Source organism: Dama dama, chromosome 23, assembly GCF_033118175.1.
Source record: "Dama dama isolate Ldn47 chromosome 23, ASM3311817v1, whole genome shotgun sequence".
NCBI classification, from domain to species: Eukaryota; Metazoa; Chordata; class Mammalia; order Artiodactyla; family Cervidae; genus Dama; species Dama dama.
In genome coordinates, this window is record NC_083703.1 from 17,602,889 (window position 1) to 17,620,960 (window position 18,072).

Here is an 18,072-nt window from a genome sequence, read left to right on the forward strand (position 1 = left end):
TCTCAGTCAACTCTGTCCTCCATATCTGACCAGTGAAGAGAAGAACACCTGTATTTGTGTTTCCATAAATTTTGATTATCATCACTCCCTATCCTCACTGATATCAGTATTGATTTTGTAAATGAAAATCATACAACAATCAGTTTGAACATACTGGTTCGCCACTGTCAACCTTTGCCAAGCCACAGTTTTTCCTTGTTTCTCTCATTCGCTTGTGTTTTTATCACACACTGCATCACTTAAAATATCTGAGCATACATTCTAATATATGGAGCTGAGCTGTACTCTAAAATACCAAGATCACAGGATACAATGACAGACTGAGGAACACTACAGATTAGAGGAAGAATGAAGAGTCGGGATAACTAAATGGAACACATGATCCCAGACCAGATACTGGACCAGAAAGGGATGAAGGAAAATGTGTGACATTTTGAGACAGCTAGCAAAATCTGAATACAATCTATAGATTATCAATGTTAATCTCCTGACTATGACCACTCCAGGGCAGCTATGTAACAGAATATCTTGGATGTTATGAAATATACCCTAAAGTACTTAAGGGTAAATACATTAACTTACTCTTTAATCGGTCAAAAAGTATTTATTAGAATGAGAAAGTAAATGAGATAAAATGGTAACTAACATTTGGGAAATCTAGATGAGAGACTATATGAGAATTGTTTGTTACCCTTGCAACATTTTCCAAAGACTGAAGCTATTTTAAAATAGATTATGAACAATAAATGTATTTGTTTAAAAAAGATAAGTATGTACTCATGTTTATAATATGTTTGAATCATAAAGGGCAGTAACTTAAAATGAGATAAATAATGTAAAAAGAATTACACATTTGTATATATGCTGTGTTTCAGTTAACTCTATATGTATATACATGTTTACATACATATGTGGGCGTGCATCTGTGCATGCTAAGTAGCTCCAGTCATGTCCTTTGTGACCCTATGGACTAGAGCCTGCCAGGCTCTTCTGTTGATGGGATTCTCAGGCAAGAACACTGGAGTGGATTGCCATGCCCTTCCCCAGGGGACCTTCCCAACCAAGGGATCAAATCTCTGTCTCTTGTGTCTCCTGCATTGGCAGGAGGGCTCTTTACCAGCACCACATGGGAATACATACATGGGCAATTTCATATTTGCTTTCTTCACCCCAGAAATCATTTTGAACCCTCCTGGATCACAAATTTTGAAGGCCCACAACCCTCTGGGCTTACTCTGGCACAGGTAGTCTCAAAAGAATTAGTTTTACCACTAAAGTTAATCTGGAGGAGACGCCTTCAGCAGTGGTCCTCCACTCTGATGTCCTTTACATCAGGAATAATGTCTCCTTCCTCCCATCTTAAGAAAAAGGCCAACCGTCACCCATCTTACTACAGTGCAGAGCCCCAAAGGGTAAAATGTGAGAGGTGGGGACAAAGAAAATTCAACAGCTCCTCTGATCAAGACACAGGTAACATGAGCCCATTCAACTCATTAAGATATGAGTTTTTAATAAAATATTAGGTTATAGTGAATAATTATCAAAATTTATCATGTTTGTTGTTTCAGCCAACTGTATCAGAATAAAACTCTGGGAGGAAAGAGGAATGAATGTATATTTCAGGGGGAAAAAAGGATAGTACCTAGAATCTCTAGCAACCAAGGAATAGCCTGTCAATTTTTTCAGATGGGTAAAATTGGGTATCAAACCACCGTGATATTTAAACCCTGCTGGATAAACTTACAAGAGGAATCTAACAGTTTTCAACTACTTAGTATGCTTCCTTATTGGCCCTCTAGTACAAAGAATTGGTTTATTCACAGTCTTTAGCTCTAATCATTGGGTCATGCTTAACCCACTTTTATTTATTCACTTAATGCCACAAAGCAACCACCAAAACAAAAACTAGGACCTCAATAATCTACATGTAACCTGTGGTCCCGCCAACCACCAATTCATCACCCTCTGCTTTCAACTCAAAGAATCATCCTGAATCCAGTAGCTATCGTTCCACTGATTTTCTTTATATGTTACTACACACACACACACACACACAAAATCCTAGTGTTGCTATTTGGTTGCTCTGAACTTTATAAAAAGGGCATCATATTTTATGTGATGTTTTGGGAATTAGATCTTTTTTTCTTAAAAGTTAATTATATTACATTCTAGACCAGTGAATCTCAATCTTCAATACACACTGTAATTACCTGGGAAATTTTTTAAAGTATGATGTCTAGGTCCATCCACGGGGATTTTGACTTCACTATCCTGGGGTGCAGCCTGGGCACCATAAACATTAACAGTTCCCCCAAATGATCTTAACATTCAGTCAAGGTTAAGAAGCACTATTCTAGAAGAATGACACGGGAAAAGCTAACTATATGTGAAAAAGTAAACACAAAAAGTACAAAATGTCATGAACGCCCTATTACCATTTTTTATACATACATGAGGGGAGAGAGAGAGTTGGATATATGAAGAAAAATATCAAAATGATACCAATGATTTTTCCTCTGGTGGCATTATAAATAAACTTTTAGTCTTCTTTTGCTAGACTTTTCCACAGAGAACACATTTTACTACATTTTTTTAAGGAATTATACTTTGCTTTTTTTTTTTAAATAATCTGCATCATCTCACCAAAAGAGATATATATATAGAAAACAAGTAACTATAGGAAAAGAGGCTCAACATCCGGTCATTAGAGAATTTAAAATTAAGACAACAAGATATCAATACACATCTATCAGAATGGCTAAACTCCAACACTCTAACAACATCAAACTCTGGCAAGGATGTGGAGCAACAGGAACTCTCATAAACTGCTGATGGGAATGCAAAATAGTACAGTCACTTTGGAAGACAATTCGGCAGTTTCTTACAAGACTAAATATGCTAATATACTATACTAATATGATCTACCAATTGTGCTCCTTAGTATTTACCCAAATGAGTTGAAAACTTATATTCACATAAAAACTTTTATAATTGCCAAACACCTGGAAGTAACTAAAACATTCTTCAGTAGGTGAATTCTGAATAAATAAACTGTGATACATCCAGACAATGGAATATTATTCATCAAGGAAATGAGCTATCAAGCACAAAAAGACATAGAGGAATCTTCAACGCATACTGTTAAGTCAAAGAAGTCAATCTCAAATAAGCCACACAGTACATGATCCCAACCATTTGACATTCTGGAAAAGGCAAAACTATGGAGACAATAAAATGATCAGCAGTTGTCAAGAATGTGGGAAGAAGGAAAGAAGAATCAATATGTGGATTTTTAGGGCAGTGCAACCACTCTGCATATTACTGTAATGACAGAAACATGTCATACATTTGTCAAGACTCATAGAACAAATGACTCAAAGAGGGAACCCTAAAGTAAACTATGGACTTTAGTTAACAATATTGTTTCAATATTGGTTCATCAATTGCAGTTAATGTACCACACCGGTGTAAGATGTTAACAGCAGCAGTATAATGGAACTCTTGGTACTTTCCACTCAAATTTTCTGTAAGCCTAAAGCTTTTCTGGAAAAAAAAACAAAACAAAACTCTTTATAAAAAATTACAAGGAATTAATCTATGCTTAATATATATTTAATCTGCATCCTACTCTTCAGACCTTAATACAAAGATAAATCCAAAGAGTACAGAGTTTAACAGGAGAGAGACTGCTTAACAAAAAATCTGAACTGCCTACATACAGGAGAGATCCACGTGGCCTGGAGGACAAGGAACATTATAGTCGCCCTTGAGATGGGCTGCCTGCAAACACTTGTAAGCTACTTCTTTTTTTAACAGAAAAACTCTTACCTCAATCTTGGGTTCTACATTTGAATTTTTGTTATATATGGCCACCTCCAAAACCACTAACTTTGGGCCAAGCCCCAACACTGCTGATTTACTTTTCCTTCCCATCACTTCCAAATCCAGCATTCCCAGAGCAGAACCAAGGGAGAAAACCCATGAGCAAATGAGAAAGATGACAACAGAGAGAGAAACCCAGCAGGCTGGAGAGACCGCACTCTCGATCTGCTTCTATGCAGACATTTCAACTGTGCCACTTTCCTTTCTCCAAAGGAGAGTGAAAGGCAAAAACCAACTTCTTTCAGATGAAAGGGGATCAAAAACAGGAACTGCGTAGCAAATGATGTGAAGAAAACACAGTTTGGGAAAGGAAAGAAATCTTTTCCCACCATACCTCATTCAACAACAATAAGAGAAACAGGAAGAGAGAAAGAACAAGATTGAATTTGATCTCATTTGTATTCTTTCTCACACTCATTTAATAAAACATGAACAAGTTCCACTGAAGTCTCTTTCTTGGCCCTAAGTGAAAAGAAATACAAGACAATCAATATATTCTAAAGCAGAATTGTACTACTATCCATAACAAATAATGTTATAGATACTTCAAACCAACTCCTCAGAATCTTAAAGAGCTACAAACTAATTTAACAAAATCTCTGCTTTTTTTCAATTTACATCGTTAACAGTTTTTATTACAAAAAGAATACACGCTTATTGTAGAAAAAAATTATCCAAAAATAAGTCAAAAGAAAATAAAAATCTTGCTCAGGCCCACTGTATGGAGATAAGCACTGCTAAGAACCTTTTAGACTTTTCATGTACTTTCTGCTTGCTGATTTAACAAAAATGAGATAACAGTATGCATACTCTTTTGGAACTAATATATATTTTCACAATTCTTAATATTTCATTGACATCTTTTTCATAAAATAAACAAAGACAAGGCTATTTGCACTGTGCTGTGCCCACAAAATTTTTTGATCAAATGAACAACAGCCCAGCATCTTTTCATTCTTGGCAAAGATTCAGATTCTTTTTCTACACAATTTTCAGAAAACTTCTTTGGTTTTCCTGGAAATATATTTCAGAATTAAACTACTGTCATTCTTTTTTCAGAACATGTAGATAAATGAGAAGAAAAAATGTGAGAGGCTACTCTTCTCATGACAAAAATAATCTGTAAATATTCAAGATGTCAGTCGGCCTGCAGATAGAAAAACACTACTGAATATTAAGCTATAAACCCACCTATGACTGGTCTCCTCTTGGGTTAATAAACCAGTTAATATACTTCACTTCTTTGTCATTCTACCTTAAGGATGAGATAGAATCACTTTGTTCTAGAATTTTGAAAATCAATCTCTACAAACTCATCAATATAAAATACAATATATATTGCTTATAAAAAATAAAAGTTGCACATTCTTTCTATACCTAAAACTATATTGTTTTCTGTCCAGCATTCGTAACAATTCATAATGAGCATTTAAAAATTAACATCGCCAAAAGCTCCTGTCTTGACTGATTTTCTTCATAGGTATAAAGGTAAATGTCCTAAAACTGTAGGATGTGGAATGAGCCACAGAACATGTGTTTATGGATGATGACACTATCCTTCTTATATATAATCTCCAAGAATATTAGATACAGTAACTGCTTATGAATGAAATACCTGTATTAATGTAATCAAGCTAGCGATTCTTCCAAAACTAGTTTTTAGAAATATTTTACCAAAGGGCAAACCATTTTACTTATAAAAAGCAACCAAGAAACTTTTCAACTCTGTAGCTCAGTGGAAACTGTCATAAATATGCACAAAATATGCTTTACAAACAAGGGAAATACAGACATATTATCCCAATAGAACTTCACAAATTCTTAATGTACTGTCTGTATACCATAAGTGATGTTAAAGGCAATAAAATCTTATTAATCCATACAAAATATTAAGCACCTAGTATGTATGTACAATACCTAGCAGGCATCGAGTGGATAACAACATCAACTGCTGGTTATTACAGGGGTGATCAACCTTCTACCCTTCCCTTCTTCCAAGAGAAACTGGCATTAAACAAGTAATTAACACAATTCATCATTGAATGACAACTGAATTGACTACTGTCAATAATTACTAGGTGACTGAACATGAGTCCTGAAGTGGAAAAAGTGTGAATTAAAGGCCATACCTAGTACATTATAACTGAACATATTCCAATTTCTGAGTTACCACATATCAAATTTTTAAAGTAAGCTTCCTTCTGTGCAGAAACGACCTCTCTTCTGACTTTCCCAAGCTACATGTAGATGAATGCAGATATGGAAAGAAAAGAGGCTTGCAGGTCATAAGGAAATTTAAATATGACTTTATTTTCAAAATCAAGAATTCAAAGAAAACACAACATCCAGGCAGTCTGACCTACTCCTACTTATAACAAAACTATAAAATAACATAAGCAGTTTTAAAAAATTCATTACCATTAAAAAAACACATATTAAAAATCATTTACATCTATGTTTATCCCTTAAATCACAACTCAATTTGGAACATATCATAATTCATCACACAGTATCAAATATTCATATGTGGACATACATATACATATATATAACATACAAACATAAAGACATAGGTATTTCTAGAGAGTTCACCAAAGTGCTTGTGTATGTAAACACAGCAGTCCCTTCAACATTTAAAAAGATCTTTCCAGAGTTTCTTCAATGTAAAGTCTGTAATCATCATAGCACATTAACCACCAAGGGCATCCCTGACAGAACAATATACTAAGCAAAACTGATCCTATCATTCTCTCCTCTTCCTCTCTTTCCGAAACCTTCTTGCTCTGCCTTTTCTGTATACTGTGAGTTCTCTCTCCTCTGATCACTGAAAAATGATGCGTGTCCCACAAGAAACAAATAAAGCTCCAATAAACATACAAAAACTGTACTGTTCCATAATAAATTTTTGGAGACATAAAAGCATTATCCAAGGTTAAAAATCTGTGATTTTTCAGTAAGAATTCTGGAAAACTATTTTAGAAGGATATGATACAACAGAAAGTGTAAATAGTGAGCACATGAAAAAAGATATCCTAACCATCATACACCACCTCAACACCATTAGGATGGCTGCTATACAAAAAACAGAAAATAACAAGTGTTAGCAAGGCTGTGGAGAAAGTGGAATTTATGTACAATTCAAAATGGTGTGGCCACTACGAAAAACAGTATGGCAATTTCTCAAAAAATTAAACATAGGACTGCCGTATTATCCATCAATTCCATTTCTGGGTATGTACTCAAAAGAACAAACAGTATTATTCACAGAAACCAAAAGGTGGAAGCAAACCAAGTATCCATCAACAGATGAACAGATAAACAAAATGTAATCCATACAGTGGAATATTATTCAGCCTTAAAAAGGAAGGAAATTCTGATACATGCTACTATATGGATGAACTTTGAGGACAGTATAACTGAAATAAGCCAGTCACAAAAAGACAAATACTATTTGCTCCCTCTTACAAGAGGTACCCAGAGCAGTCATATTCATAGAGACTGAAGGTAGAATGGCAGTTGGTAAGGGTTGGGGGAGGGGAACATGAAGCTGTTAAATGAAAAGAGTTTCAGTTTTGCAAGACACAGAGTTCTGGAGACTGGTTGCACTATAATGTGAATATATTCAACACTATGCTAGCAAAGCAATGCTCAAAATTCTCCAAGCTAGACTTCAACAGTATGTGAATCAAGAACTTCCAGATGTTCAAGCTGGATTTAGAAAAGGCAGAGAAAACAGAGATCAAATTGCCAACATCCGTTGGATCATCGAAAAAGCAAGAGAGTTCCAGAAAAACATCTACTTCTGCTTTACTGACTACGTCAAAGCCTTTGGCTGTGTGGATTACAACAAAATGGAAAATTCTTCAAGAGATGGGAATACCAGACCACCTTACCTGCCTCCTGAGAAAGCTGTATGCAGGTAGAACATGGAACAGCGGACTGGTTCAAAATTCGGAAAGGAGTACGTCAAAGCTGTATATTGTCACCCTCCTTATTTAACTTATATGCAGAGTACATCATGCAAAATGCAGGGCTGGATGAAGCACAAGCTGGAATCGAGATTGCCAGATATTAAAGAAATATCAGTAACCTCAGATATGCAGATGACACCACCCTTATGGCAGAAAGCAAAGAGGAACTAAAGAGCCTTTCGATGAAAGTGAAAGGGGAGAGTGAAAAGGCTGGCTTAAAACTCAACATTCAAAAAACTAAGATCATGGCATCCAGTCCCATCACTTCATGGCAAATAGATGGGGAAACAATGGAAACAGTGACATACTTTATTTCTTGGGCTCCAAAATCACTGCAGATGGTGACTGCAGCCATGAAATTAAAAGATGCTTGCTCCTTGGGAGAAAAGCTATGACCAATCTAGAAAGCTTATTAAAAAGCAGAGACATTACTTTGCCAACAAAGTCAAAGCCATGTTTTCTCCAGTAGTCATGTATGGATGTGAGAATTGAACCATAAAGGAGGTTGAGCGTCAAAGAATTGATACTCTGGGGTTGGAGAAGTCTCTTGAGAGTCCCTTGGACTGCAAGGAGATCAAACCAGTCAATCCTAAAGGAAATCAATCCTGAATACTCATTGGAAGGACTGATGTTGAAGCTGAAGCTCCAATACTTTGGCCACCTGATTCGAAGAGTCAACTCCTTAGAAAAGATCCTGATGCTGGGAAAGATTGAACGCAAGAGGAGAAGGACAAGGAGAGCGAAAGATGGTTGGATGCCACCACCGACTCAATGGCCATGAGTTTGAGCTACTCCAAAAGATGGTGAAGGACAGGGAAGCCTGGCACGCTGCAGTCCACAGGGGTGGCAAAGAATCAGACACGACCGAATGACTGAACAACAACTGAACTGTCCTCTTAAAAGTGGTGAAGATGGCCAATTTTGCATTTTGGATATTTTACCACAGTTTTTTTTTACAGTTATCCTATCTAAAAATCAAATATGCAACTGAAAGCAACTTTATGTTGTTTTGAGCCTACTAAACTAGTCATGGTGAAACTGATATTCTGTATATTGATTACCAGAGTCACTATAAATCGATGTAGTTTTTTAAGAAAGACAAGATATAAGCAAAAACATTTCAGTACTATAAATCTAGCCTAAGGAATTATAGGTTTTTGTTTTTTTTTTAAAGAAATAAGGCAAAAGCACCAATAATATTCATTTTGCAAGCCTTTTTTTAAATGAACCATCTTAAAAAAAAAAAAAAAAAAAATAGGGAAATAGTTAAGTAAGTTATTATGCACCATTGCCTTTAAGGAATAAAATTATGAATTCTAATTATAAAAACAATTATGGAAATATGGTAACTGTCTAAAATCAATGTTAGAAATCCAAATATAAAAGTGCATATACACTATGAACCCAATTATATCAAAATATATATAGCGAGACAACACCAGAGGGTCATATGCAAAAAAGCAAATGAATGGGGTTACCAATGACTTTCTCCCCATTCCCAAATGGACTTATTTTAATGTTATGGTTATACTTTAAAACAGCAACAATGAAAGGGGATTAGCAAAGATGAAGAAAACAGATTAGTTTAGATGATATTAGGTAAAATTAGTACAAAATGGAGGCAACAGGAGGGTATTCATCTAAACTAAAGTTGTCAACTTTAATCCCCTCCAAACACCTATTTCTACCAATGCTGAATTCGCCTCCATTTCTTAATCTCAGTCTCTCAATACAGACTTTTACACTTGTCATTTCTTCTGTTTAGAACCCTCTCTCCCCTGCTGGCCACTTAACCAGCCTCAGCTGGAAGATGATTTCCCCAGGGCGGGCTTCCTGTGCTCCCCGGGGAGAGGCTCCTGGCTCCTGTCTGCACTCCCAGCACTGGATGTCCGTCTTCCCCACTAGTTAAGGGCTCCATGAGATGCTGGTCTTGTCCTTGTCTATTAATAAATCCCCAAAGACCAACACAGCAACAGTGCATGGGGAGGTGCTCACTAAATACTTGTTAGTACTCAATAAAAGCATTATTAACATTTACTCCAAGTCATGGATTCTCTTCCTCAAAATCTGTTTTAAAATCAGACTCGAACACTACAACTCTTAAAATATTTTAAGAAATTAATTTATATCACCTGTCTCACTGTTGTCTAAAAACAAATTTTGCATCTCTTATACTTTTGCAATAGTCCATCAATTTTCTAGCTTCCAATATACCTTTCAATTATTAAACGTTTAAGAGTTATAACTATAGATGGTAAGTATTCTCTGACATTTCACATTAAATTTAATATAACCCATAAATCTCTAAAACCAAATGGGAATCAGAGCCTTGATATGTTCATTTATTCTATTTTAGCTAAAGAAAATTTATTAGGACAAAGAAGCACCAGGTTATGGGAAGGGCTAATCTTTAGTGAAGCAAATTCAATTAACAGATGAAGAGCTGCAGCTGGTTTACTGTTATTAAAAAAAAAAACCACTAAATTCAACAGTGCTAGACCTTATATCTTCACAGTACCTGTTCAAGAGCATCTTGAGATTTCTGTCTCAAGAATTCAAAACAGAAATCATACAGAAAGGAATTTCTCTTGAAAGCCAAATGTTGTCTCCTTTCAAGGTCATCTTACATTCTAGGAAATATTTTATCACCATTTTTCTAAACCTTCATAATTAAGTGAAACAGAAACTCGCAAAGCAGAACAATAAATCCTGTTTTTATGGAAGAGATTTGAACTCTATTTCAATTAAAGAAGAAACGGGAAAATTTTCTGTGAAAGAACCAAATGGGAAGGAAATGGATAGATCACTACGCAGTCCCCTATCCCTTCCAGAAGGCTTCCTGAAGGAATGCCCCCAAACCTGTCACACAGGCCAGAGTGGATCCCAGCAGAGGAGCCTCTGACAGTCTTAACCTGAGGGACACTCTGAAAGAACTGGCCTGTATTCTTCTAGAACACAACATCATGTGAGATAAAGAACATCTGAGGAATCTTTCAGCTTAGAGCAGACTGAAAACCACGGACCCCAAGCGCAGGCGTGAATGACACTCAGCGGGACCCTGCACTCAGGGACAGAAGTGCCACCGCTACTGGGGAAACCGTAAACAACGAAGTACGGTCTGTAGACCAGATAAACACAGTCTAGTAAATTAGTTTTACTGTGGTCACGTTAAGAGAGCCTTGTTCTTCAGGACTACCTACTGAAATACAAAATGAAGCATGATAATATGCAACCTATTCTCACATGGTTCCAAAATCAGTAACATGTATTTTTTAATAATACACATTCAGGTACTTAAAAATAAAATACAGAACTGATCCCATGGGAAAAATAAAGTTGGACCAGGTGGGAAAGAGGGATAGAATTTCACCTGCTGAGAACAGATACACACTTAAACAGAAAAAAATAACTTGAGAAGGACAGCTCTGAAGACCTAGAGGTCATTACTGTCCATGAGAATGCAACTCAGTAAATTCAAGCAAGTTGGAAATTCAAATTTTGTTGTGCCACAATTGTCACAAACAAGTTTGCAGAGTTCTTCCAACACTGATAATACCTAGCTCCTCCTTTCCTGATACATAACACTTCCCACTTGAGCTATATCTACATGTCACATAAGGAAATAGCAGAAAGTCATTAAGGGAAAATAGAAAAGACCAACTATTTACAAAAAACTTAATACACTTTTGCTTTTTGAATTTTTTTAAGTTATAGTCAAGCAAACATATTTTGTTCTACTTTGCATTTACTAGAGAACGTAACAAGGTTAACCAGTGAGATCAAACACAGTACTTTACAGGTTAAAAGTTTTTACCATGCATCCAATAAACTCCATTCTATCCCGTTTAGAATCCAAAACAGGTAACGGCACTTTTTAAAAGACACTGCAATTCCAAATGCCCCACAATTTAATATAAGATGTATACGAGTGCACACTAATGTTTAACTGTAATGTTTCTACATTCCACTGTTTAAAGCTTACCACCTGACCGCTCCAAATGTGTAAGTGCAAAGAAAACTGTTGTAGCTCCAGGGGTACCTGGGTAATGCCAGCAGAAGTCAGCTTCTGAACTTGGGGGGGCGCGGTGGCGGGAAACAGCACTCTACTACCATCTGCCTACACAATGATGCCATCTTTCAACCTGAATAAGAGATAACTCATTTAAGAAGTGTTCAAAGGCTTCCCTGGTGGCTCAGAGGTAAAGAATGCGCCTGCCAACTCAGGCGACACACGTTTGATCCCTGGTCTAGGAAGATCCCACAAGTCGCAGAGCAACTAAGCCTGTGTGCCACAACTACCGAGCCTGTGCTCTCGAGTCCGGGAACCACAACTGCTGAAGTCCACGCGCCCTAGAACCTGTGCTCCGCAACAAAAGGAGCCACCACAATGAGAAGCCTGCACACTGCAACCAAGAGTAACCGCCGCTAGAGAAAACCCTGTGCAAAGACAAAAAACAAGCACAGCCATAGCTTAATTAATTAAATTAAAATTAAAAAAAAGAAAGAAGCATCCAATCCCATTTGGCTTCCTAACTTCCAGACCACAATCATGACAGAAACATATGCAACATTTCCTGTTTTAAAAAGCTATCTATGCTCAGTGCTTAAAGTGGGAATTGGGGATGGGGGTAAGGGAACCTGGGGAAATCTTTTCACTCTATTCTTGACCCTCTCAGCCCAAGGTTTTAAAGAGAGGCTAGAAAGAATTATTTCATAATCGCTTTTCTAATCTCCAAAAAAGGGGAAAAAAGGTAATACCAACATACCACTTTAGACCGGTTTTGAGGGAAAAAGACAGAGGCTGGAGAAATTTTAATACGAATTTCAAACATCTGGGAAATGAGAGAACAACTATACAATGACATCCATCATATACATTCACAGGTTCCAATTCCTTTAATAGAAAATGTCTATTTGACTTATCTTTTGATAAATGAAAAATACTGAAAGTCACAGCTATAATATTTTCATATAGAAATTCACTTTAGATAAGTTTATGTATGAAATTTTCAAACCACTACATCAGTTCTAATAAAGTGGATTCAAGAAACTGCAAAAATCAAATTCTATTTTCTGAAATTAGCATCCTTTTCAAAGAGAGTTCTTTCAAGATTTTGTTAAATGCAGATATGTCAGTATTTAAAATGCAAGTCAACTTAAATTTTCTTTTCTTTATCTTCTGTGGTACACAGCTATTTCATAAGATAGGACATATATCCAGATAGACTATTGTTGTAGAGAGAAGATAATACTTAAGAAAAGTCTTATCTTACTTGCTGCATGATTTTTCTATTTAATAGAACTCAGAAGAATCTTTATGCTACCGCTCAGGGATTTAGTAACCTACTCAACAGTTATAGAATTATCTGCTCTAATGAATATTACACTATAAGTGTTCTTCACCTCAGCATTGTATCTTAGTCTACGCGCCAATGAATGATGATATTTGTTCCTCTTACTAGAAAGACACAAATACACTACATCCCAAATTATTCACCACCATTACTTTTTCTTCAGATAAAAGAGAAATATTTCATATTCAGAAGTGACTCAAAAAGCTCACTCCACTATTTAGGCCAAAGGGCAGAATCAAACACTCCAACACAATAGATTCACTCCTGGACTGCCCAGTCAACATCTAAAAAGACTCTCTTAGGAAACATGTCATGTAATTACTCACAGAGCAAAACTTTTCCAAATAAAGTGAAGTAAAGATTTAAAAATTTAAAACAGACTGGATAAACTTTATCTTTTTAACTTAAAAATTGGGAAAAGAAAAACAAGTAGTACCCTAAATTACCACTTTTGGTTTTTGTTGCTTTTTTGGCTTTTTAAAAAAACATTTAATCAAAATAATCATCTAAAAATTATTAAGCACTGATCTTTACACAAACTACTCTTACTGTTACAATCTCCATCAAAGATCTAAAAAATCCATTTTAAATTATAGCCAGACTTTAAATATAACAGCTTTATTTCATCTTTGGCACTATCTGATAAAATGTTTAATGAATCTGGTAAATGCTAAACATGGCTAAACATGGCAAATATAGAAAATTAAGAAAAATTTAAGTAATGAAAAATCAAAAGGCTTTTTGTCGATTGTAACAAAGCTAACAATTCACGATGAAATGCACATCATAGCAGCACAACAAATTTCACAAGATACATATTCAGCCTCAGAACTTGACAGAATATATAAAAATCTAGACTAAAAGCCAAAAAACATCTTAAAGCATTTAACAAATTCTCCAGGTCTTACATTGGGGCATCCCAATTCATGTGTCAGGATGTACAGAGAAACTGATCTCCGGGCCTGGCCTGAAGTGTCAGAGCCGGCCGCCTCCAAGACCCCAACATCTCCATCAGTTCATCCCACATGCCGTACAACCACTACCATGTCCTACACGGTTCATGACGTGGGAAGGGTCAGGAAATGCTACAGAGGTATATGTAAGTACCCAATCTTTCTTGTAATCTCTAGAGAATCAGACAAAATTTCTAGTTACCCAACAATCTCACCCAAATCTAGGTTTGGAAATTCTATCTAGATTTTAATGACATATCTTCCTATTTTTTAACCTGTACCATATTTTACCATATCTTCTCCAATATTTTTTTCAAAAACAGGAACTCTGATTTACTCAGTTCCCTCCCACCTTTATGAAAACTTACAAGCTCCTGGCAACTGCAGCACAGCAAAGACCATGACAACATTCCCTAACCTATGGTTCTAATCATCCACTCAAGAATGATTTCCAACTAGAGAAAATCCATTTGGCAAGAAAAAGAGACTCAAAGTGTTATTTCAAAGGGAGCAAGGAAAGAGCTGAAAACTAAGAACAAAACTAGGAAATGCAAACACTGTCTGTAACCCATCTTTTTAATTTATATCTAACAAAAATGCCTCTTTGTCAGAGTAATTTTTCCTGAATGAACTCTTAAGTACTCCCCCTCACTGAGGTCCCTCAACAGTTCCTAAGCTGGGCACTATAACCTAGGTCCAAACCTCCCGAAATGTGTACAACCTGGACCCTGATTTCGTCTACACCAGCTTTACCTCTCACAAGCTCCTCCCCAGCTCTATACTCCAGGATGTTCACCACTCAGTAACACCCTCCTGTGGCCAAACCTTCACGCCTTTCTCACAGTGCTCCCCTACTTGGAATGCTTTATCCTATTACACACACACACACACTTCATGGGAGCAGCTCAAACTTCACCTAACAACAATAACACATGGAACAATTATCACCCAGTAAAGGTGTCACACAGGAACACTCAAATCCATGCACTATTTATTGAGCATCTACTCAGTGCCAGGAACCATGCTTAGCCCTAGGAATAAGTCTTCACCCTGAAGGAGTTTAGAGATTCGATGAAGATTGGAGTGAACAGGCCAGTGATTTTCCCGGAGGATGTCAGCTGCAAGAGTGAGGCAGGCAGCGTGCTCTGGAGAAGCAGCACTCCGGGGCTCCTCCAGCGAGTGAAGGGGTGCATGGATGGTGGAGAGGAGCTCTAGAATCCAGGGAACTGAACAGAAACTGATTTTTTTTTTTTTTAATTTTAAATGTGACGTAAGGATATGAGACTTCATTATAATCCCAGTGGTTAAACCCCCAATGGCATTGTTCATGCTTTGCAGCTCCCTGTTTTCACAACAAACACTGAGAAATCACCGATAAAATATAAAGAAAAACGACCAAAAGGACATTACCTATGCCCCTGACAAGTCAAACATCTCCACGGACCAGAAATCTCACAGGAACACAAAGTGTGAGCCTAGGCGAGGCCAGAAGGTCTGCTGGGCTCTGGGCCCCAGACAGGAAAAGGCAGCAGGCAGGCCGTGGGTCCTCAGGGATTACTATGAGTTGATGGGATGGGGTAACAAGGGCTCCACGGGAACTAGGGTCAGCAGCAGGCACTCTGCTGAAAACCAGGCACTGGGGTGGCAGTCTGCCTTGTTTGGGGAACTAGACCGAAAAAGATTTCTGCTAACTGCACCGAGGCCACAGCTTAGGAAACAGCTGACCTCACGCCAGCTGACCCAGTGACCGAATCTGTGATATCCCCAACGTCACTGGGGCCGGGGCCTGGTCCACTAACACAAGACCTAATTCTGATCTGGGAACTCTAAAGCCAGGCAGAGACAAGGGCAAAACTGCCAGACCAGCAGGGGAAATCAGAGAGCGAGAGACAGGAAAAAGAAAACTCCCGTCCCTGCAAAATTACAGAACATGATGTCAACACCAATAATATCAACAACCAGAACATAAATTCACTGCAGACAAAACAAATCATTGAATGACCTGAAAAAGACTTTAAAGTAAACATGTAAAAGACCCTCAAAGAGATAAATAACAAGAGAACTGAAAACATTTTAAACACAAACAAGCAGAAATGAGAAATGAACTAGTGGATATAAAAAAGAACCGATTAAAAATCTTGCAGATGAAGTACAACCATAGTAATTTATAAATAAAAATTTGTTTGTGGTTCCAGTACTCATCATTAGATGCCTAGTAAGCCACCCCTCCCTCAACCTTCATGCTCCCTCGACTGTGAGACCTTCAGGCTCACAGTTTTGGGGGACAGCTGTGTCAGACTCCAAGATTCAAAAATGAAAGACACCTGGGTATTCGTTTGTCCTCAAAGAACTTGCCATCTGTAAGTGACACTACTAGACCACTAAGATTACAAAGTAGAACAAAATTTAAATTTCAAAAAAAGCAAGCATTTCTTAAAATGCTCTTAGCGTTCATGAACTCATGCTACCATCTTTACTAGAGTTGGCACTCTACAAGAGAGAAACATTCTCACCAAATTTCACATGAATGGAGCTGAAATAACAAAAGCTGCTTCTTTCTTAATCTGCATTTGAACTCATCTGGCAACTATCCTTATTTATTCAAAGCACCCCAGTGAAAAGTCTCCAAAACCCAAGCCCACAGCTTGCAATATCACTTTTAATAGAAAGTACTCAAAGATCTCACAACAACAACAGCTTCATTTTCACTTACCAACTTTTGCCTGATTATGCAAATTGATGAGAAAAGCTACTGTATTCCTATCAAGGTAAATACATAATCAGTATGTGAAAAATTTTAAACTCTGTGCTATTATATTCTAATAAAATATTCACTTCATCCCAGTTTCCCTTACCAAAAAGGCTGTACTCTAAAAGTACACCAAAACTGTCATAGGATTCCAATCAGGATAAAGTCTTTAATTCTTTCCTCACTCTCTAGAAGTAAACAGTTAAAATAGTAAAGTCTAGTTCTCCTGTTCATGAACAGACGTAGAAAGGAATGACAGAAAATATTATATATTCTATCCCCTTACAACTGAGAAGATAAAATCTATTTCAAAAGATAAGTCTATAAGATAGAGTTGGTTCCTTGATCCAAAGACACTGATATATCTTTGATTAAATAATATTAACCCATGCTACCCAATGATTAAACGTCACATAATAAAATCTCTGCTACCTACAGTCAATTGCCATCTTCCCTCTTCATATTTCTAAGAGTCACTTTCCAATGAATAGTCAATAGAAAAGTTTAGATGGTAAACTAAGTCAGCCAAGAAGCTAATGACACAGAGAGCCTCACATCTAACTTCTTAGAATTAATCAAACACCAAACAGTACCATCTTCTTTTAAATAGAGACAAAGGCACGGTATTGGGCCACACCAGAATATTCAATCACTGATGAAGTGACATAATTCCAATTTACCTAGGACACTTACCCATGACTGGAGATGTCTCTGTATGTGGTCCCGATCAGGCACTACACCCAAATCTGCTGTCCAGTGTTTCTCAGAGGAATACATGTCCTGGGAAGAAAACAGAGAAAGAAACTATATTTTCTAACGGTCAGTACTTAAAATTTTCTAAAGGGAAATAAAAATAATTTACTTACAAAAATTTTCTATTTTCAAAAAAAAACAAACCCTGAGACATCATCTAAATGTAAAAAATTACCAATCAACCTTTGGAACATCATGATTCTGTTCATATTTTCCTTTTTCTGTAAGAAGTTACCTCAAAAGCAAATAATATGTATAAAGTTGTTACCACAGAAACTTTTTCTTCAGTTCCCTCCTCCATCGCCACATAAATAAGTCATAGGAAGAAAGCACCCCATTTTGGGTAAATTAAACACATCACACCTGCTGAATGTATTTCAACTGCACATAAATGAGTTATATACACCATC

The 18,072-nt window shown here is 36.8% G+C and overlaps 1 protein-coding gene across 3 annotated transcripts in view; it reads right to left on the reverse strand.

Moving 5' to 3' along the window:
* USP6NL (USP6 N-terminal like) overlaps window positions 1–18,072 on the reverse strand; it is a 140,717-nt gene that overhangs the window by 107,635 nt on the left and 15,010 nt on the right. For all 3 annotated transcript variants that reach the window (XM_061126063.1, XM_061126064.1, XM_061126065.1), the window contains one exon: window positions 17,603–17,689. In XM_061126063.1, the coding sequence (XP_060982046.1) occupies window positions 17,603–17,606 (4 nt within the window). In that variant the 5' untranslated portion in view covers window positions 17,607–17,689. The remainder of the gene's footprint in view (window positions 1–17,602; window positions 17,690–18,072) is intronic.